The sequence below is a fragment of the Gnatocerus cornutus genome, chromosome 10, assembly GCF_029298725.1.
Source record: "Gnatocerus cornutus isolate USDA-ARS CGAHR chromosome 10, icGnaCorn1.1, whole genome shotgun sequence".
Taxonomy (NCBI): domain Eukaryota; kingdom Metazoa; phylum Arthropoda; class Insecta; order Coleoptera; family Tenebrionidae; genus Gnatocerus; species Gnatocerus cornutus.
In genome coordinates this window covers 8,011,489-8,034,707 of record NC_142242.1, presented here as the reverse complement: position 1 = coordinate 8,034,707, position 23,219 = coordinate 8,011,489, and the positions used below count along the sequence as shown (strand labels likewise).

Sequence of the window (23,219 nt, the reverse complement as noted above, 5' to 3'; positions counted from 1 at the left end):
CAAAAGGCTAGATGTCGCGATATTTCGCCTTTTCAGAAATTTTGTCATGCTAATATCATACCTAGTTTACAATAGGTCGTGTGCAAATTTTAAGCTAGCTCTTGTTAATATTCGTAAACGTAACAGAAAATTCAACGTAACTTATACTTAAGTTCTAAATTACTTCAGCATTATTCACTACGCTTCTACGTTTAGTAATCGCGGATCGATAATCTAAAATAGCATCGAATTGAAATTTTCACTTTCAAACTTACGTAATTTCGCATTCTTTTCCTATTCATCCAAGTATTCTCGATTTAGCTGTATTATTGCTTTATATTTATACTGATTTTATGTGATCTCAATTTCAAATAGTTTTATATCACAGACAGATGAATAGACGAATGTCAAGAATGAATATCATTCTTAGAGACATTAAAGACTCTACATCCAAAACTTAACGACTGTATGTGACCTCGTGTGACGCTTTAGGAACTTTAACCATAAACCGGTTGATAAGTAGGTTTGCAATTGGAAAAAAAATGGTGTGAACAATCCTCAGTCTAGTTAAATTTCGGATGTAAGTGGTTTGGCAATCAAATTGAGCAGATGTTTAGAAAAATACAGCCTCAAAGGCATATTTTTCGTTTATATACATTATATGTAATTAAAATAAGTACAAAATCTGCTTGGTAGACTACATTGTCTAGGGTAGGTCTTTCAATTAAAAACAACATTAATTCTTATGTGCAAATAATAATGATCACTAGAGCGTTGTTTTCTCGTTGCAATATTCATCTATTTAATCCACTAGGTCCACACCAAAGACACAGTTTGCTTAAGATTAGAAGCATATACAGAAGGCCCATGGAATTAGGTTCAAGGTAGTCAGTTGACGACACAGCATTGGGTGCAGCAGAAGGCGCTCCTATAAATCTCGTGTTGGCTCGAACTACTTGAGATCTCCATTTTACTTTAAATTGGGGTAATGTTCTACTTAGTGTTGATAATCTAAAAAAAGGCGATTACTCAGTGCTGAAAAAGACCACGACCACAAACCTAACAACGACCGTGTTTAGTTTCCAAGGTAATAAATACAGCTTGTGGTTATCCCTTGAGCAAAACGTGTGATGAAGCTCTCCTAAGTGTTGGTTTTCGGAATTCGGGGAATATTCGTGAATACTTATATTCCAAGCAGTGCAAGGACCTGAAACGGAAATTTTCTTGGAAAACCACATCTACTACACCCCCAAAAGTTCAATATTAACCATGTCCTACCTAGTTCTCTTTAGAACTATACGCCAACTTAGCTGTTAGATTTTCGGCGCTTCCTAGAAACTCCATTGTGCGGTCATCTAAGTCCGGACTTGTTTTCTAAATTTCTCATCCATGATATATTTGAAAACGTCGCAAAGACGTTGCAGTTTCCAGCACACGCTAAACGGTTTATAAAATGGAGTTTCGTCCGTATTGCACAAGTTTTTTAAATTACCTAACTGCAAAAAGAATCGATCAAAATTGGCTGCAACGAGCTTTCCAGACGGAGCCCGAACTGCATTTAAAAGCTTTCACGTTGATGAATATGGGATCTGAAGACTATAAAATTTCCAAAAATAATTAGCCGTGTACCGAGCAACTCGTTCCTAATTTAATATCGGAAACTTGATCACTTTTTTCGTGTCTGTGATTTCCGTGTACCGGGTTAAATGCTCGCTAGTAATTTAATGTTGAAAATATGTCTAAATATGAATGTAAATGAATTTTTTTTGGTAGTTTAGACGTACGGTTTTGATTGGAAGAAATGTCTAGCTCTAGCTGCCGTTCTACGTTGGAGTGGAGCGTCCAGGTGCAGCTTTGTTGGTAGAAGTGGTTTAGATTTTCCGGTGGCGTGAGGTTCTTCATCGTAATTTCGCCTATGGGAAGAATTTAAAAGTGGGTCAAGCATCGAAGAGTTTTACCTGAATGAATCGTGTAGATATGTTCGCCACAGATCGTGTCAGTATTGAAAGCGTAGGACGCGGAAAATCCGAAACCCTTTTTGGTCCAAGTGTAATATGCTACCGAGTAGATGACCGTAAGAGATCCCCAAGTCCGTGCACTAACTGGTAAACCTTCAGTTTGAAAGCTTCCACAGAGGCAAGCTATATTAAGGTTATTATCGCCAAGTAACATGAGATGATCAATCGTTTTCAGCGGGCTGCTTGAGACACAGCGACAGCCATTATCACCGCACTGTGTCACGCAGTTCGGCTCCTTGGACATCTTTTCGATACTTTGGACTTTTATGGTTATGCTTTGGTTGTTGCTGGGAATAAACTGTTGGCGGCATGATAAAGGACCATCGATATTCCAATATAAATGCTGGGTGCCTGGGTTATCTATCATTCCTGCCAGAGGGCTGTTAAGACCGTTGAATTTCACATCGCACAGACTGTTTGGTTGCATAGTACCGCTAATTTGCTCTGAAAAATAATACAATCAATTCTCCAATAAACGAAAACCGCATGTTATCAGTTCTGACCCAAATATCCAAACTACTCACGACCGATCGAACTTGCACTATTTGTGCTACAATAAAGACAAGAGACAAGCTCTTCAAAGTTTCACTGGATCAGACACAATCTTTTATTTTCTACTGACCCAACTTCTTACCATCGTGGAAAAAGTAAGCTCCCGCTAAGAATTCCGCTTCGTTTGTAGATAGTGGAGCCGCCGATCTCTTGAATATTATTATAATTGTACTTCCGGTTGACAAAAAGGTGGGTTCACCACTTCTCGACTCTTGATCTCTTGATTGTTTGACAATCGGGCTACAAATTCTATCCATAATACTTCTCTTGTCTTCGACATTATTATCTATAACTTCTATAACTGACTTGCATTGTGGGGATCTAAAACGTTTTCGAATAATGGCGTCAACTTAAAATGAAAATCTTACCGTAATCGATAGTTAAAAAAAGAGATGTGAACCACGTCGGTGAGACGACCTTGGAATACTAAACGGCACATAGGATGCCATTCATGTTCTCTTGTATCGAAATGACCAGATCTTGTATTATTTCCGGATATAAGAATGTCACAGCTCGAAGTCTCCAGAGTGGACATAACCGTTTCGTTTAGTGCTAAAATTTTCACTCATAAAACCCCACGAACTTTATCAATCAATATCAAACATATTAACCAATAATCCGACTAATTAAAACACGGCATTTCTGGATTTAGTATCTCAAAGTTTGAAACGACTTACGAAGAATTAGATTAGACATTGTTGTCCTCGGATTTAGGTGTACCGTTGTCGAAACTTCAGTCGTTAGCGACTTTTCAAAAAATTTCAGCGTCGCCACGAAGCCGTTGTAGTCAAATGGGGGTTTTTGGGCTCCGGACCTGTTGAATTTTTATCATAAACAGTCAATGTTACCTGCTTATTCAAGCTAAGAATTAATGTACGAAGCATTCGTGTTATAAAGTTTCGGTTTGACGAGAGCGGCGCAATCGGGCATAAAATACATTTGTGGATGCATGTTATTTTCTATTCGTTTTGCAGCGGAGGAGAAATAAAACTTTTTATTAATTTATGCAAATCGATCGATTATTTTTTATCATTGCCCGTTGAAAGTGAAATGAAATTCTTTCTCTTTGTCGCGTGTACTCTCGACAATATTGGAAATTCCTCTATCTGATGTCAATTAATCAATCGAGAGAACACGTTTTTTCGCACAGAATCTGTTTCTAGATCTACATAACTGATAGCTTACCTGAACTCCAGGAGTAGATTTAATCCATTATACTCCAAAGTTTTGCGTTGGTTACCACATAAAGTTGTAAGTAGAGGACTACTTGTTGTCGAACCTTGGTAAATCGATATGTAATCTGTTTTGCAATTTCTGTAACAAGTTTATTTTATGGTTAATCAGTTGTGTTGTGTCAGAATTTACGGAACAGGAAATAATAGAAAATTTCTTGAAAGAAATTAAGTGACAACTGACTTAAATTATTAGTATTCTCGGAAAAATGCAGTTAGATGACATTGTTTGGATTTTTGATGCTGCTGAGGTATGAATATTTGAAAGAGAGGAGCCAAGCTCGGGTGCATATTGAATAGGATCGTCTCCAGTAGATCGTTAAATATTGATCGGAGCTTGTTTCCAAAAATACCCAAATAACGACAGGATGTTAAAAATTTCTTATGAAATTTCGGATAAATGTTGCTACGATTTGTAAACTTGAGTATTCTTTTAATACATAATAAATGCCGTTCAAAGAAACTTTGACTCTTTTATCTTGTTCGAACTTTACTTTTTATGACGTACACGTAGACTGCACATTTGAAGTTATCAATAATTCAAGAAAAGGTGGTAAAACTTGTAAAATTCCACTGAAAAACATGTAAAAAATGTAAGACTTACTGCGGTAAGAGTAGTGCAGTGAAACTAATGCGTACTTGAATATTTTCATTCGTCGTGGTGATGTGGTATTTGCACTGTCGATGAGGTGGGTACACACCAGGGTAACTGGGACTTGCCAGAACACAAATTGCTCCTTCTTGTTCAGATTTATTACAAGCGAAATCTTGGTAGAGCCAGTCACAGTCTGTAAAAGTCAAAGAATTGTAACCCGAAATCGTGTATGTATTTGAGATCTCGAGAAATCCGGAATATCCTTTCAAGTAAAATATATGTGAAGCAACGGAAATGAAATAATTTGTTTGAAAGGACAGTAGCCCTCACTCAGTAAAGGGTTCTTCTAATATTAACTCGATACCACAGACAAATCCGTATAAACTAACTGTCAAAGTCCAATTTTGCCTACGAAAGCTACAGCTCTTGAATACAAATTCATTTCAGTGAAATTATTTTTATGAAAACTTTACTCTAGGTGAAGCTCACGTACAAAGGTGAAAGCTCAAAACATCTGGTCCACATTTTTTACAGACGCGTCTGTAGTTTGAATCCATTTACTTGCATTTGTCGTCTCTAAAATGCATATGAAAAATGATATTCTTGTAATAAAAGGATGACATGTTTCCTACTATAAACACAATTTATTGCGGTTCAGTTGAAACAGGATAACGGTTTTATTGTGCGTAACTTTTCAAATTCTGTTATCAATATTTTATGTCACGGCTTTCACGACATTGCTTTTAATATTTCGACCGAGATTATAAAAACTTGTAATTAAAAAAAATTTTTGAATCTCTAGCTGCAGTGTTGATATTGTGCGATCATTTCCATTCATAGCATTTGGAATGAAAATCACTACAATAGCAGTCCCTTTGGCGGAACTGTAATTGAGTACGTTTCGTTATCGATCAATTAATTTGAGGTTGAGCTTAGTTTTAATTTTATTGTTTCTGGCCGAGAAAAGTTTGTTTGTCGGTTTGAGGGAATGTTTTACTGTCCTCTCACGTCCGTGGGTCTTTTTTCAATTCTTTTTTAATATTAAGTCAAGGGTTTGGGAAAAAGTGTCAGCAGGATGTTCGTTACCGAGAAAAATTTTCTCGTCTAGAATTAAGTTAATGAAGTTTTAATTGCAAACCCGTTGCCTGATTTACAAAGGTAGCGAACACAGGAAATTAAAGAAACAATATAAAAGCTGAAGATAAATACAAGGAGTATCCGATAATTCAAAAAACTAACTTTCTCATATCTCTAATGATTTCTTTGGGAACTAATCCAAAACTCAATCACAAGTAAAAGTTTCGTTCAATAAACGTGTAGCTCAAGAGCTTATACTAGTGCAGAATTAGATGATACGAAAAATTAAAAAGCCAAATTTTTCCGCTGGCTCAAATTGCGCTGGTTTGAAATAAGAATATTATGAGAGAAGCTTCTTAAAATAAATTAACATATAAATTACGTAACATCTCAAGTTTGTAACCTAAATTTGAACAAACAAGAAAGGATAATCATTTTCTTACCTGTGTTCTGAAGTTTCATTCCTCCTCGAGGTTGATATCCTAAGCCGTCGCTATTATTTATTGATGTGAAACTAAAATATGCCAGAAATTGGGAACGGCGCGTCTTTTCGGTGATCCTGGAAAAATACCTAGATTTACCCCTATTTACTATATACTATGTATAAACATATGCCCTTATTGAAATAAAATTCAATTTCGAACGTTCTTTTCGCGGTCGGACGGGAAGCTTTTAAATAATTAATCACTTTACCATAAAATCTCGTTCCTACCAACATGTCAAAGAACGAACTTAATTACTTTTTAATTAAACTAATGCAACATATATATTATTTGCGTTGTAAATAAACGTAATTAAAGCGAAGTAAAACTGTTTTAATTTGTAGGCAATTAGATTGCATAAAAAGGAATAATTACTTAAACCATCCGAACTTTAACTTCTCTTTCATTATCGTATTTTCGACGAAACTCGCCCTTTTAAGGTGTTTTATTTCCTTTTATATATTGTCACTGTAACTTAATGAAAAATTCAAATTGAATCATTTGGGGAAAGAACAATGTAGATTACAGAAACAAATTCCAACGGCCATTCAGGAATTTTCTTCACTACAAACTTGGAAAATATGAAATGGTCGACAAAAGTTTCAATTATTTCTGCCCTCCATCCTCCCAGTACACATAAAATGTTAATTAAGAATGTATAGCTCAAATAAACGCAATGTTTATTTTTTTTATTTATAATTAAAACTTCAGTTCGAAACAAAATATTTCTATAAAAATAAAGTATCATGTTTATTTTTTAATGAACGTATTAATGGAGATTCTTTTGTTCCAATATTGAAATAAAAACATTTCGTGTTTTGTACAGCAACTAGAGTTTCATTCGGAAAATAAAATTCCATAAAAGTTTGGCTTTGCAACTAATTTAAACTGCAATAATTTTGTGGATTTTATTATTATCTCTGTTATCTACGTATTTAAATATTTTCTATAACGACATGTTGCTTGGTAACAAGTTGAAATTTATTTTGCCAAAACATGGCACAAATTTTGGGTTTAATCTGTTTCCATTCAACTACAGGCATCTGGTGTGATTATTGGGTTCGAACGTTCCTCACCAATAAAGCTCTAATTCACCTTGAATTCTTAATAAGGGCCTCTAGACCCGCAATGTGATCAATATAGTAAATATTTCGGACGTCCGTTACTAAAATTTCGCCATGAATTTTTACTTTCAATCAAGATTCGTGGTAATTTGAATTTCTTCAACGAAAGAGATAGTGGAATAAAACACTCTAGAATGGTCTTAAACTTCTCTAAAAGTTTTCACCGTTTGGGTGGAATAGTCACTTGAGTTCAGAAGTGCTGAGTGACCCAAACTTCTAATGGTTTAAATTTATTAGTAAAGAGCGGTGATCACAGAGTTTTTATATTGAAACTAGAAAGGCGTTTTTATGAATTTTTATTCAACGATCTCAAGTTTCTAACTTATTAAGATCTGCTACAATTACCCTACATGGTTGTTTCTTGAAATTGGTGTACTACCACACACGTAGCAACGGCATGTTTTTGCAGCTGTTAATTTCCTTATCCAATTTCTGCCTATCCCTCAAGGTACACATAATTTCCATAGTTGGCTTAGAGGATTCGCAGATTTAATTCAGGTATACACCGGTTTTAAGCAATAATTAATTTAATATTGGAGATGAATTTTTTTTGTGTTTTTCAACAAACTGATTAACCAATTTGAAAGTAAAACAAAACGAGAGTAGCGCCGTTTATATTTTAAATTAATTAAAAATTATAAGGATCGTAAAAAAAGCAATACAACAGTACGAGCGCGGGTTCTTTCATTAAAATAACAAAAAAGAGAATGAGTTATGTGGATGAGATTATTATTTATCGTTACCACTATTAAAAAAGCAACATTTTAGACATTATATGCTTGTTATACCTATTGTTATAATTTAATTTACCCTTATAAATTACATTAGATGCTCATCCATGTGATGCGTCCTGCTACGGTCCGAAATTAGTAAGGTTTTGTTGTGTTATTATAAGCAACCAATTAGATCCAACCAACACGCAAATTAATTAATTCAGAGGAAGACAAGTTTGAGGAAAATATTTACGTCCAATCAGTACAATTGGTTTGACCAAAATTTTGGTTTCCAATTTTTAGATTTCACAATACAAACTACAAAACTGTTGGCTTAGAGTTGTCCATTAGTGTATTGTAAATTTCACCCCATAGCGCCCCAAATAAACAAAGTTCTACAGTATCAGTACAAACATTCAAATTAACTCATCATTAGCTATTTCCGTTGTTCTGCTTGTTATTTTTTGGTGGATGCGCCGGATCTTATTTTTTTTTATTTATGATAAACTTTACTACTCTAATAATGTTATCATAGAATGAGTTTTTATTTTGAAGATTTTAGATTCAAAACTGCGAGATGCGTTGTCGGACTGTTTGCTTGAAGTTGTCCACTAGTGTATTGTAAATTTTACCCCGTGGCGTTTCCAAACAAACAAAATTCTTTTGTATCAGTGCAAACACTCAAATTAACTTTATTTCCATAGTTGTTATTTTTGGTGGATGCGCCTTTTTTTTAATTTACACTATTATAATCATGGTAATCCGTAAATGAGCTATAAAATTTATGAAAATTAAATTAAATAAACGCATTATTTAAAGCGTCAAATTGAGTTTTTATTTGAAAGATTTTAGATTCCAAACTGCAAGATACGTTCTTCTCGAACTGTTTGTTTAATAGGTTGGATATGCTAAAATCATAACGGTAAATTTCAGTTTTGAAGCAACAAGCATCGGTTTCACTTTTGGGTAGGTAAAGTTTAGGGTATGGTCAAATCGAGGGTCAGATCATAAAATAGTAAATAAATAAACATAAATCTAACGGAGAAGAATTGCAGCACTAGTTTCAAAGTTCTTTCCACAAATATTTCACAAACAAAAAAGGGACACATTTTTTAAAACAAATAAGTTAAGTTTAAACAAAAACCAAAAAAAAATCCAAAACAAAAACAAAATATAAAGAAAAAATAAAAATATACAGAAAAAAACATGAAAAGTTTACTAAAACAAAAAAACAAAAAAATATGTGAAAAGCCAACTAAAAGCATTTTTTACCATTTCGGGTAACAAACATAACATATAAAAGTCTTTTAGTTTAATTAACATTGCATCACAAAACTCTTCATCCTTGAAGATAATATCATATAAACACCCCTTTGGAGTCCAAACTATGAAAAAACGGTATCTTTTTCTCGTAACTAGCAATTGTTCTTGGACTTGATAAAAATACTGATGGTTTTTGTTTAGTGAAATCGTGTTTGCTCCAGTGATCAAACAATTTTTTTTTTGCAACAATTGCTTCCTGCGGTGTCAAATTGTCGAGCCCATCGTCGCCTATCAGCCCATCTGGTGAGGCTGCCAAAAATGATTGTTCTGACATATGAAGAGTCCACTCGGGAGAATTTTTAGCCCATCAAGTGGGGGTGAATCTCCACTGGTTCATATTTTTTAGTTGTTCTAGACAACGTCTTTTCTCCTTTTCTTCTAATAAATTATACGCGCAAGCCACAGCTTTGGGTTCGTTTTCAATGCCATAAAACGCATTTGTTACCCAAAAATTTGATTTCTACTATTCCTGCTGCCACTTCGCTCTACTTGTACTTGTCGCAGTTTACAAATTCTACCAAAATTACTAGCCGTCACAGTGCCACAAAACACTGTTTCTTTGATCCGTTGTGACCAATGAAATATTTAAAACTTTCCCGGTGTTTTCCGCAAGTCATTTAAAAATTTCGTCTTCTTTTCCTCAAAATTAAATCTTTTTAATACCCAAAAAGGTAGAATTATGGTTTTCTATCCACGCCGACGGGTCGAAAACTGACCACTTTTGTTATCAAATTCGGAATCAAGAATGGATCAAGAGTGGCAATGATTTTCTTAATTTTTAATTTGATAATGCACCCGCCTTCTCCCGGAAATCGAACTGCATTCATTATTAAAGTTAGTTAAAAGTTAGTTGACCATTACTATGTTGTAAATTAACAAATCGCCACACAAAAGAAGATAATTACGTAGCAAAAACCTTTATTGAGGGTTTTACACTGCGGCGAAAGAAAAAGACAGACACCATTCCGAAATCACTAAAATTTCAAAAGTTTAAACAAAACTACAGCCGCCCGAATTAATAAATTGACTTTTTGACAAACCAATCGGTTTGTTTTGAAAATGTGTAGCGTTGTTACTAAGTAAAATTTTAATAAAGAAAAATATAACTTTCTAAAATCGAAAAAAAATATTTAAAAAAACAAGATATAATACAATTTTTGTACGAACTTTTACATTGAAACGCCCTGTCTTCAAATATGGATAGTTCAACCTTTAAGTTGCTCACTAGTGTATTTTGAATTCTATCCCGTGGCGGTCCCAAATATACAAAGATCTTCTGTATCAGCACAAACACTCAAATTAACTTCATCGTCAGCTATTTCCATTGTAGTGTTTGTTATTTTTGGTGGATGCGTCAGGACTTACTTTTTTTTATTTGCGCTACACTGTTACAATTACAATAATGTAATTTGTACTTGAAGCGTCAAACAGTGCACTGATTTCATATTTATAAGTAATCCCCAATTGCTAATATACTGATCTTCGATATTTTTTTTTTGTGTCTTTAAAAACGTGTGAGTAATTAGGACGCAATTTCCCACCGTACAATATCGGAAAACGCAAAGGAAATCATGAAGCGCAAAAATACCTCTGTGGGTTTGCGAGACATTAAAATTGATTATTTGGAGCGATGTCTTTTTAATATTGCCATTGTTAGAGTTTTAAGGATCCTCGAGTTTCCCTTTTTGTAAACCGGTGTAATTGGTATGATTTATCTAACGATTAGCTGTGCTCGAGGCAACTTGTTGACTGTTTAAAATTTTGTTGAGGTTTATTTATGCTGACGTGACTCAGCTCGAGAGCCGACTTCCTATAAACTTTCCTTTGTTTTTCCACTATTGTTTGTAAATTTAATTGTTTTTACTGTATTAAAGGCAACTTACTGGAATAATAGCGTAGCCAATCCATCGTCGGAGAAGAAAACAACTGGCGGAGCATATCTTTCGTTGCTTCCACAAATCTGGTTGTCACTGTGGCTATATTGCGGTTCCGTTCCTCCAGCAAGTTGCAGAAAACCACCCACACAACTGGAAAAACTTTGTATCTGACAAACACATAATTATGTCGACGGTTTTTTTGTTTTAACTTGAAAATGAAATCGGCCCAAGTTAAAGAAAGATAAAGCTAGTCGCCTCCGGGAACCGTGAAAAGTCTTCACTTTGTGAAATGTGATGTATTGTGTTGTTTATGTGGCCCAAATTAGATTTTATGACTTTTTAAAAAACTCACGTACATTTTTTATTTAAATAAGTCGATGAACTTTCGATGAATATTAATGAATTTCGTTCTCATCTGAAGAAATTTACTCGCACAGACAGTTAAGCTCCGACTTTACTCTGACAATTTTAGTTTAAACTTTTGTTTGACGAGACCAAACAAATTCATTCAAAAAAGTCTCGTAATTAAAGCGCGTCACGCGACCATTTGAAAGGTTTCTTTCATGAAAGAGATTCAGACAGTATGATTAAAATTGTAAATTCAAATTTACACGGTTACGGAATGTAATTCAGTACTGAATTTTTGTTGCGTTTCCTTCTATAGGCTCATCATCTGAAATCCTTGAGACTTTTATTGTTTATTATAATTTTAGTCCAAACACGTTTGTTGTAATTTTGTTTTACTTTTGAAATAACACAGATCGAACAGGTTTGTTGTTTTTTTTTTGTAATTATCTTAAGTGCAAAGTTTAGATGGTGGTATTTTTGTGCCCAACCATCAGAACACTCACGAAAGCCCAAAGGTCTTCGCGGAAGGAATCGTGGGTTTACCGCAGGGAATTGGAACACGGTCTAGTTATAGTTGGCCCTTTAACTCGACTAACCACTTAAGAAAATGTATTTCATATTAACACCAGTTTTTAATAAAATAAAGTGGTGTGTTTATAATGTCATACCGTCATCACATTTAATGCAATTAGTAAAATGCAGTAAGAGGCGGCAACATTATATTTCAATAAATTCCGGGTTAAAGCCCAAGAGGAAATATACGCCTAGCAAATTGTGACCTAATTTAGAAGCGCTGTAAGCTAATATATTCTTTACAACCTTGGTTGGATAACATATGTTACCTAAGAAACTTTGTAACACCGTGTGTTATAACAATAAAATTTATTTCTCTGACCTGGTGCCATTATGTTTCCCAGCATTTACAAGTCTATAAATCTGAACTTCTACTCGTTGAGTTGAAGATGGAATAAATGTGTACCAACAAGCATCGGGTCCTTCCAATGAGGGTGACTTGATTTGGCCAAAAGTTTTCCCAGACCTTGCTACTAATTCCGTCGAAATTATAGTCAGATTGCACACTGAAATGAAAAAACTCGTCATAAAAACATAATTAATTGCGTGGCGGAAAATCGATGACCAGATTTTACTGTGACAAACCAATCCTCACATAGTTGTGGTAACAAGAAATTTGGATTTTCCGATAACGTTGTTTGTGGCTATTTTCATAATTACTGGACCACTATCTACGTGTGTTGACACATATAGCCACCACTATGAAGATGAATGCTCAAATAATGATCTACTACAATTACTTTAGTAATTATGTGTCATCACTAACACGTTATAAACATTACCCCAATCTTCCGCATGTTTGCCGATTGCTGTTAAATGAGCAGTATAATTCTTATCATACACAAAATTATGTTTTTAAAATTAAAAAAATTGTGACATGAAATTTGCTAACGGATTTTGCATCGAGTGAAATTCCTCTCCTACTGCTTAAAAACGGTAACAACGAATTGTAGTTTTGACATATTGCATTGACAGAATTTACAACAATCGTCTTTTGTACTCGGAACGCCAATTTACATAACACTGCCTTTGAAACAGTCTCAAATTACGCGATGAAAATTTTGAAGTGCAACTTGAACCCACAAGAAGAACTTTAGGTGATATTTGCTGATTTCCGACATTTTAAAAACAGTAAAATAAAATAGGGTTGAAGCACAGATTTATTTTAGTGCAATTGAACGAAGAGAAGTTTTAAATTACATTGTGTAAATTTGCAAAATGTGAATACAAGAGAAATCCAGTGTCTTTATTTATAAACTCCAATCGGGTGTACCGTTTTTATTGATTTTTCAGCAAACCTAACATCATCGTCAAATGGTAAATAGAAAAAAGCGACACAAGCGAGTTATTGTGTAGCAGCAGCATAAGTACCAAAATTGTGTCTGCATTGAATGAAAATCTAGTTTAAACTTTGCGGCAAGTAAAACAAATATAAAGCTCGTAAAATGGTATTTGCTCAAAACAATATATTTACCAAAGTAGAATTATATTAACGATTTACACTAACAACTTCTTCATGCAGAAATCTATAAATGCATTTACAGTACGGCATTAATTCTATTTTGGTCCTCGTTCTATCGGCGGTTTACCAAATTAATTAATTGGCACCGATTTAGAGTCTTTGACATTCAGTGTGTTATTTGAGGAATGTCGGTTTGGCTCTGATTGAGTTTTCACCCATTTTGACATTGGAAATGGATCTTCCTGTTCAGTCAATGAAAAACGGAATGTGATACTAAGTGGCTAATTGCGGTTGCTTGTTTAAGACGAAATTCTTCTTTGGTTACTAATTAGCGCGTTAAAAATGACACCTACTATGATTACAGTGTTCTTCCAAACCACACTGGGAGCACCTATTTGGAGAATTTTTTCCACAATGACAGCCCCCTTCTGCTACACAACATGCGCATTGATGGTCTGTTCTGTTCCATGGACAGGCACATCCTTTTGCTTCTTGGGTCCATAAATCTATTTGACCTGGAAGGAGGAAAATTACGATAAATCCAACCATTTTTACTATATTCATATTTAAGAGTATAAACCCCCATAAGCACATATTAAACTATTAAAAAATTACGATTTGTAAAGTAACGAACCAATTTAACTATTTACAATAATGTCAATAAACGTTCGCCTCGAAATAAACACGCGCTATTATTATTTTTCGAATTATTATTTAGCTCTGTCACCAACAATGCTTGCCAAAATATAATTGGCATTTCGATCGATTTGCACCGAATAAAAAATGTGTTTTTGTTTGGATTAGAGATGAGAAGTCTGTTTATTATAATAATGGCATCAAAGTCCGGTTGTTTCAATAGCTAAGAGAAATACAACAGTCTGAAGGCAAACCTTTAGAGGCTTAATTAATTGTCACAAGGAAAATAACAAATGCTGTCTCTACACAACCCTCGGGCGCACTGACAATAACAGACGTTCAATCAAATATTGCTACAATTAAATTTGTCCAAAATTGGAGAGAATTTTTGGGGTAAAACTTACTGTTTCCTCCTCCTATGTAAATAGATGACCACATCAGTTGTGCTTCCATTTGTGGAAAAATGTGGCTTAAAAACCATAACAGGAATGTAAATATTTGCAATTTTGAGGAAGCCATTGGTGGCTTCCTCTTCACTCCCTGCGACTACCACTGGATCTATTCCTTCTCCATATTTTGCACTGTCTGTTTAGTTTTGACATTGAATAGAAAGTTCATCAAAATATGCTTTCTACACTTTTCTCTCTCGCTTCCATGTGAACTTTGGACGCTTTACATCTCTTTCAGACAACCTGAAACAGAGAAAAATATATAGAGAAACAGAGATTTAAATCGGTTATTATCTGTTTGACCTTCTAAGCCCCCGGACGACCGTATTGATTTTTCATACCATTAAAATAATTATGAATCTTTCACCATAAATTTATTAAAGTTGAATTTACGACCACCAATAAACCATCACTATTACAAAAGTATATAAATCATCCCAAAGATTTTTACAGACAATTATGAAACATAATTTGCTTCAGTAACTTTTCCTATAATGTGAAATATAGATTTCAAGTTTTTAAAAAATAATCTGCTTGTTATGTCCGTTCTATTTTATAACATGGCAAAAGTTTTTCTCTAGGACAAACCACTCGCTTTTTGCTAAATTTATCATCGACATCACCAACTTGCAACTTCATTTATAATTTATGAAAGTTTGCGTCGTCGTATTGTCATATTCCAGTTTCAAAACTCACATTATGTTCATTGGGCTCATTGTTTGGCAACGTAATAATAATTAGAGAAACTAAAAAGAGAAAAAGTTCCTTTCCATTTCATTAATATTTATCCATCATCTCAGCGTATTATTTTTCTTGGTACTGCGCTAATTTATAATTAAATTCAAAGAAAAGATGGTTAGTTTTAGTTTGTTCCTTTTCGTTAAGTTAATTGGACTGAAAACATGGAAGAAAGACCAATAATATGATATTTAGCGTCCTCGTTACATAATTAAGAGTAATTACGCTAGTCAATAAATTTGGATGAAATTTGACGTGAAGCAGTAAAAAGGCATTTCTACAGTAGAATTGATTTCTGATTTTATTTTTTATGTAATATGTCGTAATAAACCTGGTGGAGACCTGATGGAGTAAAAGGGACTCCAGTACATTTTTTTTTCCAAAATTTGTGGACTAATGTTATTTTATTTGGCTGAAAATATCCGATGTTCGCTCATAAATTTGAACATAAGGATTCATATGTTGGAATACTAAGCCAGCAGTTATAAAATAACCATCAAATTTTGGATAGTGCGAGTTATTAATCGTAAATCGTCGATATATTGTTATATTTTTATTACTATATTCATTAAAATGTTTGAAACTGTGGTTGAGTATCTCGTAAAATATATATTCTTACGAATAATAGGAAATAAATCAGCTACAATTTATTTCGATATAATTGCAGGTTATTTTCCTCCCACGACTAGACTTTTAACCCACCAGAAAAGTTTCAGCACGCGTTTTTCTAGTCTATTTAAAAATTTAATAGTTCCCTGTTTACCCCGCTTTATCCCACACCGCTTAGATTTAGCTTCGTTTGCTTCGTGTGCAACAATTTCATTAAACCCTCGAAAGTGAAACTGTTAAAAGATTGAATTCTGGGAGTACCTTGGAATAAATCCCGTAAAATGAGTTTTGGGTGTACGTGAGTTGAAGTAGTTCGAAGGGAAAGTGCTAGCAGATGGAATTATACCGTGCTAAAAATAGATAACAGAAAAAAATTGGGGGAAATGTAGAATTTTTAGGGAGCGCGTTCGCAGAATAATTTCACACATAATTAGAAAAGTTAAGTAATAAAATGTTGACACGTTCACGGAAATTCTGGTTCTTGCCGGCAAACATGGTGTTGCTGACATGACAGAATTTCTGTACAAAAATCGTTGGTGCCAGTAGGTGTAAAATCCAATAGAAAATTTTAATCGAGATCGTAAACTCGCAAAGTTTGGCTAGATGTCATTGAAAGTTTAAGAGCAGAAGCTGGTAAAAATCACAGCTTAAAATAAGATTTGGATTTACACTTTGCATTAGAAGATAATGTATTTATTAGGAATGGTGGCGAAGTGAGATTGATCTAAGGTGTAATTCAATATTGAATTGTTATTTTGATTAATGACATTTGAAAGTTGACTTGGAACTAGTAGCTCAAATTGGAAAATGGAAATTTTGTAGACAGCACAGATGTTTGCTTCTAATTAGTTAACTCCGGTGTGTGTTTTGCATACATTAAAGTTGTATGAAACCTTCTTATTGTTATGTTAGTTCACGCTTGCTAAATCCACTACACTCTGGAGATAAATGCAATGATTTAATTAACTTCAACGAAATAACAAGCTTGACCCTTTTTTGACACAAGCAGCTCTTTCAATTGATTAAAATAAATTTGAGAAGTTGGGAATTTGATTACAGTTAATTTCCAAAAAAATTAAGTGTGTCTGAAACGATCGCGAAGCGGCACACCACTGAATAAAAACACTGTAAACCAGAGAAGAGCAATTTTCAGTAAATTGAATTTGTGACTTTTAAAAAACGGGCCGGAAGTCGCGCTTTTGACGTAGATCCGGCATAGCAACGCCGACGGAGGGGTGATGCCAAACGTAACACATTTTTTACAAACTTTTCCGATAATTTTATTGCCCTTATCGTTTCCTTTTCCTTTTAGTCGAGCAATCAAAAATATGCTAATTCCAACGCACATCAGTCACACGCTACTATTTAAAATATAATTGCAAAAATGGTGGATGCGCCAGGTCATTATCCCTCTTCTTAGACATCAATGAAAGACTGATTTTAATATCGAACTTTTGTTTTACAGGGAAAAGCTCGCAGTCCTTTTACAAAGAATGGAAATCTTGTAGTAATAAAATTCTTGCGCAAAGAATTTTAAATAGTTTTAGTTTCTACTGAGGAAAAACCAAAAGACGCCTTACATGAGATGCAAGAGCAAATAACATTAGGGATTAGTTTTTACATTTTACTGCTTTCCAGATTGTGAAGCGCGTCTGATTCCTAGCGAAGATTGTAATAAATTTGAATATGAAAATTCCTTATGACGAAAGAAGTCGGTTTAAGTCGTGACTACGTCGTCATAAAATGACAATCAAGTTGCCGACAGTGAGAGTTATTAATCGTAAAACCTGTTTTGGTTAAAATATAGTGAAGACAATTTAAAGTGCGAGTTTGATTTGTTCCATCGTAACAGTTTTATGTTTCGTTCTTTCAATCGTTTCTTGAAAAAGACGTGACTTTTCACACACACGACCTTTGTCATCTCAATTTCTATTTCTCTTTTTTAATTCAGTAGCGAAAGATGGTTTGCCCATGTACATCCTCCACATTTATCAATAATGGTGTTAAGTTCTAAAACCACACCTCCGCAAAGTTTGTCTTGGCACTGTCACCATCAATGTGTGAAAGATTTTAGTTTAAGTGAATGCTAAACTTCTCTGACGTTTACGTCGTTTAACGGAAAATTATTGAGTTCACAACGTCCTTCTATTATAAAAAGAATAATAAAGACGTCGCTTCCGCAAAATCCTGAAAAATAATATGTTTCTTTAAAAAATGTCGAAACAAAAAGGGATTTGTTTAAGAAGATTTCTGTCGAAGTGAAGTGCTTTCGTTGGGAATTTTAGTTTCTGTGTTTAAATCAACGTCAGACTAAACAGTTGCTGAAGAAGCGATCGGGATCAGTGCCTGAGTAAATCGTTTAAAGAGTCTTTCGAAAGGTAAATAGTTTGAGAGTCGCCTTCAAAAGCTAAAGTACTTTCTAATTACCTGAAAAACCTTACATGTTGTTATTTGGTTGTAAGTAGATTATTTGGTGTTAGTATGACGTACGCAAGCACTAGGCCGACACGGTAATACCTGTCTAGTGTGATTAGAAGTTTAGAATTTGGGATGCACGCCTAGAATAGATAATTAAATTTGATTAATTCATTAAACCATCCAGAGCAAAATTTCCTTATTACTGATGCCAAGGGAATCTACGCATGTTGTCCTTGACACAACACATCCTGCATCTTCCAACAACTAATCATATTTCCCATTTTGATTTAAATTTAATAGCTTTAATTTATCTTGATTATAATGTTACACTTCTGTATCAATTAATTCAAACGATCCCTTTTCGTTACTATTACCTCCCTGATTTCATTAATAAGTACCAAACTTATTAACACAACACTCCACTTTTAATCACCTTGAACAAATTCTCTGAAGCGAAAACTGCCGCCTTTACGCTATAATAAAAACTTGGAGCATGGATTTTTGCTTCTATACCGAAATTGGCCAAAACCGATTCGTTCAATTGAACAACTTAAATAAAATCGGATTGCTAGTATTATTGCAAGATGGAAGAACGTACTTACATATATATGCATGGTTGAAACAGCAGTAAAAATTCGAGTTAATAAGCAACCAGATTTAAAATGGTGGAGGCGCCGGGTCAAATCTAAATATGTTAGTAGAAATGTAAACTAGCTAGACCCATCTCTAGATATCTATCTATCTACATACATCATTTCCGACAATTACTCACTGTCACATCAGAGTTTTGTTGATTTGATATCGATCGAGATTAACCAACGTCAGATATAGTAGAATTATCGTTGCTTTTAGAAACATTTCTAGATAGCCCCATGTACATTATCAATAAATTCCGCATAAAAATGCGGCAATAAGCATCTGCTCCATTGCAGCATAAAATCAATTAATAATTAATTAGAGTACGTGTGACATGTTCGGGCAGTAAATAAAGTAGATATATTTAAGCGTGGTGGCACGTTGTTCCACGCTGAAAAATTACACTGAAGGGAAGGGTTGTATGGATTGCTAACGTTGCTCCATTTCGCTGAAGAAGAATATATCTGAACTTAACGATTTTTCTTTCTAGAAAAAGAGTTCAAGTATATAAACACGGAGCATTTACATAATCCTGCAAATATAATGTTGTCTTGAATAAATGTTGATGTTCTCAAGCGGTCGTCTGCAAAATATTCAGGATAAAATAATGCCGCATTTTAGTTTTCCTACAGTTCATTTAAAATTAATGGTGCATTTTCCTTACGAAATGCACTGGGATATTGCTGATGTGGAACAACAAAACTTTGCGATTATAAAATAATAAATGTAGTGTTGCAAATAATTGATTAGTCACGCGCGATTGTGAGTTTCAACGTGATTTCTACAAATCTCATTCATCAGATCGACGAAAATCATTTAGATCGAGTTCAGTACTGTTAAAATTATTTACCAAAGGGAGATAATTGTTTAGGAAAGAAGTTGATCTTACTTCTGGCGAAATTGTGCCGTATAATTAGAATTTGCGTTGCTCGCTAACAGAACAAAGAATCTAGATGCCTCAAGAGTATTTCTAAAGAATATCAAAAACATCATTAGAGCAATAATTTGTAAAATAATTAATTAGGACGATACTCGCATACAATTCGTTAGATTCTCAATTAAGAATGTAATTGAAATTGTCTAACTCGACAAACAGACTTGTAAACGCCATTTATTAAAATGACTTTTAAGTGAAAACAATTGTTTCTTAACCAATTTCGCAAATTCAAGTATGAGAAATAAATTCGATAACAAAATAGCAAATCCAAGGTGACAGAGAACACGAACAAATGTCGGATTTGAATAAAATATGATTGGCCTGCTTGACAAACCTCTTAGATGAGCAAAGTTTATTTTCATTTAGTTCAATTTCTTCGTGGACGCAGCGTTTCCGTGGTCTCTTTTCTTGCATAGCGAAAAGAAATTGGAGATGACAGAAAAGCAAAGTCTACCAAAGTCCGAAAACTACGTAGTTAGAGCAATAATTTGTAAAATAATTAATTAGGAAGATACTCGTATACAATTCGTTAGATTCTCAATTAAGAGTGTAATTGAACTCGCCTAACTGGATAAACAGACTTGTAAGCGCCATTTATTAATCTCGTTTTAAAGGGAAACAACTTAAAATGAAAGCGTAGTCCCAATTATAGATGAGAAAAATTTGTTTGAGATTCTAGACTAAGGAATCACTTTCTATGTTGATGTATTTGGGTTATTGCCTAGTTAGATTAACAGTTTAAACCGCAGCAAATCTGTCTGAAATCGTTTACTAACAATATCGATTGATGGTTTGAGCTTGAAATAGTTTTGCTCAAAATAGACGACATTTGACAGCACGAAACATGAAAGGTCAATACCCTTCGTCGTAAAATTGACTAAGAAATCTCGTTTGGTGGACTTTTTACCGGATTTGAATGCACAAAGTAAAGCCAACCTCAAGTCGTATTTTGGTTGGTGATGTCGATTTTTTGCCGGAATCCGTGTAAAATGTCAGACGACACTTCTCCCGTTAATTAAAAGTTTGGTTGCAATTTATTACGCTAATATTGTCGGCGTATAAACGGAAAAATAAAGTAGAATAACGCAATGTTTGTCCGAAAGTTTCACAAAATGAATAATTCCGCTGGTTTTGAGATTCAGTACTAACTATCACTTTGAAGCGAACGTGGGTGCTCACAGCATCATTATTTTATTAGCATTGTGCCATGACATTAACGTGGTCCTGCCATTATGCCCAATCGTGATCAGTCGAGATGATCTTCGGCATAAATGCTTTATGAACTTTACTTATTGATCGCTGAAATTTTATGATTCGTTTAAAAAGCGATCCCGCTAGTTATTACAGGTTGACGATCTTGATCGGTGTTAACGTCTGAAATTACGAAATGGTTTTGATAATTCTGTCACAAAGTCTATTGATTTCATGTCCAAAATCGCAGTTTAGGTCAGAAGTAAATATTTCATATCTATTGATTAATTTAAAGGTTACGAGCGGTCCGGCTACCATATCACAAGGATCTTTCGCCTGTAAATTAACGACGTTAAAGAAAGGACAGGAAGCTGTATTATTCCCAATTTCCGCACAAATTCCATTTTAGAATTAGGATATCAATATTGGGCTTGACTTTATAACAACTCGGTAAAATTGGGAAAATGTGGCTAAAAACTCGTTTTTTTATGCCGATGTGCCATCTTTGTTAGACTTTTCTATAGATCGACATTTGATGCGAGAGCTTCATATTTCCCATTGTATGCTTGGATATTTTTCTTAAATATCTGTCACACTAGAATGCAACAAATAAAACAAATTGCGGCAACTCTCTTTGACATGCTTTTAATTAGAAAGGCGAACGTCAAGTGCATTTGATTTTCGTTAAAACAAACTGACGTTGACATAAAAGAGAAATGTTATGAAGGTAAATTATTAAATTTATAATTATTTTCAAACTTGGTCATAGAAACTTTTCACAAATTCTAAATTATATTTGTCACACGATTAATACTACAGAATATAAAACCAAAACACCTTTTTCTTAAGGATCAAGATTATAGCACCATAGACTTTATAACATTATAAAATTAAGTGACTTATTTACTGACAATGTAAAAATAAAAATGTTAACTTTTACAACCATTATAAAAATTGCTTTTTAATAGTACTTTCATGTCTGTCCGAACATCTGTGGCCGATTTCGTCTTGGTAATGTGCAGGAAAAAAGAACAGATGAACTAGCTTTACCAAAATGAATATAAATATGTATCAGAGCAAACTTTATGTACTTCATCTCAACAGTTTCACAGTCTATTGCAGTGTTCACTCTTAACGTTCTATGACGCCTTGCAACATTCCAAGATCTCCAACGCATCACTGCAGTGACATTTCAATTCACACGATTTGCGAATTCGCGAAATGAAATTTCCTTGCGAATAATTGGACTGAAATGGTATTTGTGTACATAACTGTCTGATTTTGAGAGACGTATTTATCACATTGCTGAAATTTTTTAAGGTGGCTAAATCATTTCTACAATTAATCTCATTTTGAGGTTGCTGTAAATTTATTCAAAACCAATTTATTTATGTAATATAAATGAAATTAAAAGCCCTTGTGAATGCGAGTAAATGTAAACGGTTTGCGCCATAGTTGGAATTTAAATTTGGCGCCCACTAAAATCCGCTGCAGGAAAATAAAGTTTAGTTCTGTAGATGGAGCTGGTCACGCTGCCGAAGAAGTTTTCTCCCTATTCTTAGGGAATTTTCCAGTACTCTAAATTTTTTAAGGTAGCAAAATTCGAGTATCATTTCTAAAATTAGTTTCACAACAAAGCTGTGGATTTGTACTATTTGGTATAACTCTATTGTCCAATTAGTTATTGTTGCTAGGCATACATACACATTCAACTTATCGGCAGCTTTGTCATTTCGAGATTGCTGTAAATTTATTCAAAGCCAATGGCGTCATTCAGTTTGGTAATTTCATTATATTCATTATTACGTTGACACAATAGCTGTACCACACTTTGAGCCAAATTTATGTTAATTAATTTACTATAAATAATATTATAAAAACGTCAACTGCTATTGCAGAGCCGTAACGTTGTTAGTTTTTAATGATATTAAAATTCGGCTCTTTCTAAACTCACGATGATAAATGAAATTTTGAAAATTTGTACAGTTAATTAGTAAGAAGAAAATAGTAACGCCACCAAATTTCTAATAGAAAATTTTGAGAATTTGTCATCTTGAAAAATGCCCAATGGGTTTTTTTTTGTTACATTTTTTAACGTTGACTAGTTAATTGGCATGATGAAAATAACAACGCCGCTAACCAATTTATTAGAATACTAGAATTATGGGATTTAATAAACAAACTTAAACAATTTCTTCCATATACAGGGTCCGGCAACACTTGTGTCCACCCCCAAAATCGTCTTTAATT

At 34.0% G+C, this 23,219-nt stretch overlaps 1 protein-coding gene and 1 long non-coding RNA gene across 2 annotated transcripts in view; both read right to left on the bottom strand.

Annotated features, from left to right (window-relative positions):
• Positions 1 to 730: 730 nt before the first annotated feature.
• On the bottom strand, positions 731 to 14,520 carry LOC148167594 (uncharacterized). Its single transcript, XM_088048303.1, has 14 exons — positions 14,396 to 14,520; positions 13,709 to 13,870; positions 12,216 to 12,399; positions 10,979 to 11,122; positions 5,897 to 6,012; positions 4,386 to 4,569; positions 3,735 to 3,863; positions 3,227 to 3,363; positions 2,918 to 3,101; positions 2,632 to 2,870; positions 1,938 to 2,441; positions 1,764 to 1,892; positions 1,039 to 1,186; positions 731 to 990 (listed from the first exon to the last, which is right to left on the bottom strand). Exons 1-14 carry the CDS (start codon positions 14,508 to 14,510, stop codon positions 774 to 776), a joined length of 2,592 nt encoding a protein of 863 aa, XP_087904429.1. The 5' UTR covers positions 14,511 to 14,520; the 3' UTR covers positions 731 to 773.
• Positions 14,521 to 14,592: 72 nt separating this feature from the next.
• Positions 14,593 to 23,219, bottom strand: part of LOC148167592 (uncharacterized) — a 52,786-nt gene continuing 44,159 nt past the window's right edge. The window contains exon 3 of the long non-coding RNA XR_015770849.1: positions 14,593 to 14,683. This is a non-coding gene — a long non-coding RNA (uncharacterized LOC148167592). The remainder of the gene's footprint in view (positions 14,684 to 23,219) is intronic.

What these genes read in the sequence shown, in the direction of transcription:
- LOC148167594 (XM_088048303.1), bottom strand. Translation starts at nt 14,510, where the DNA reads ATGGCTTCCTCAAAATTGCAAATATTTACATTCCTGTTATGGTTTTTA. An exon ending in GGAAGAACACTGTAATCATA is followed by an intron (nt 12,400 to 13,708) that starts GTAGGTGTCATT and finishes TTTTCATTTCAG; the next exon opens with TGTGCAATCTGACTATAATT. An exon ending in AATGAAACTTCAGAACACAG is followed by an intron (nt 4,570 to 5,896) that starts GTAAGAAAATGA and finishes TGACTTTTACAG; the next exon opens with ACTGTGACTGGCTCTACCAA.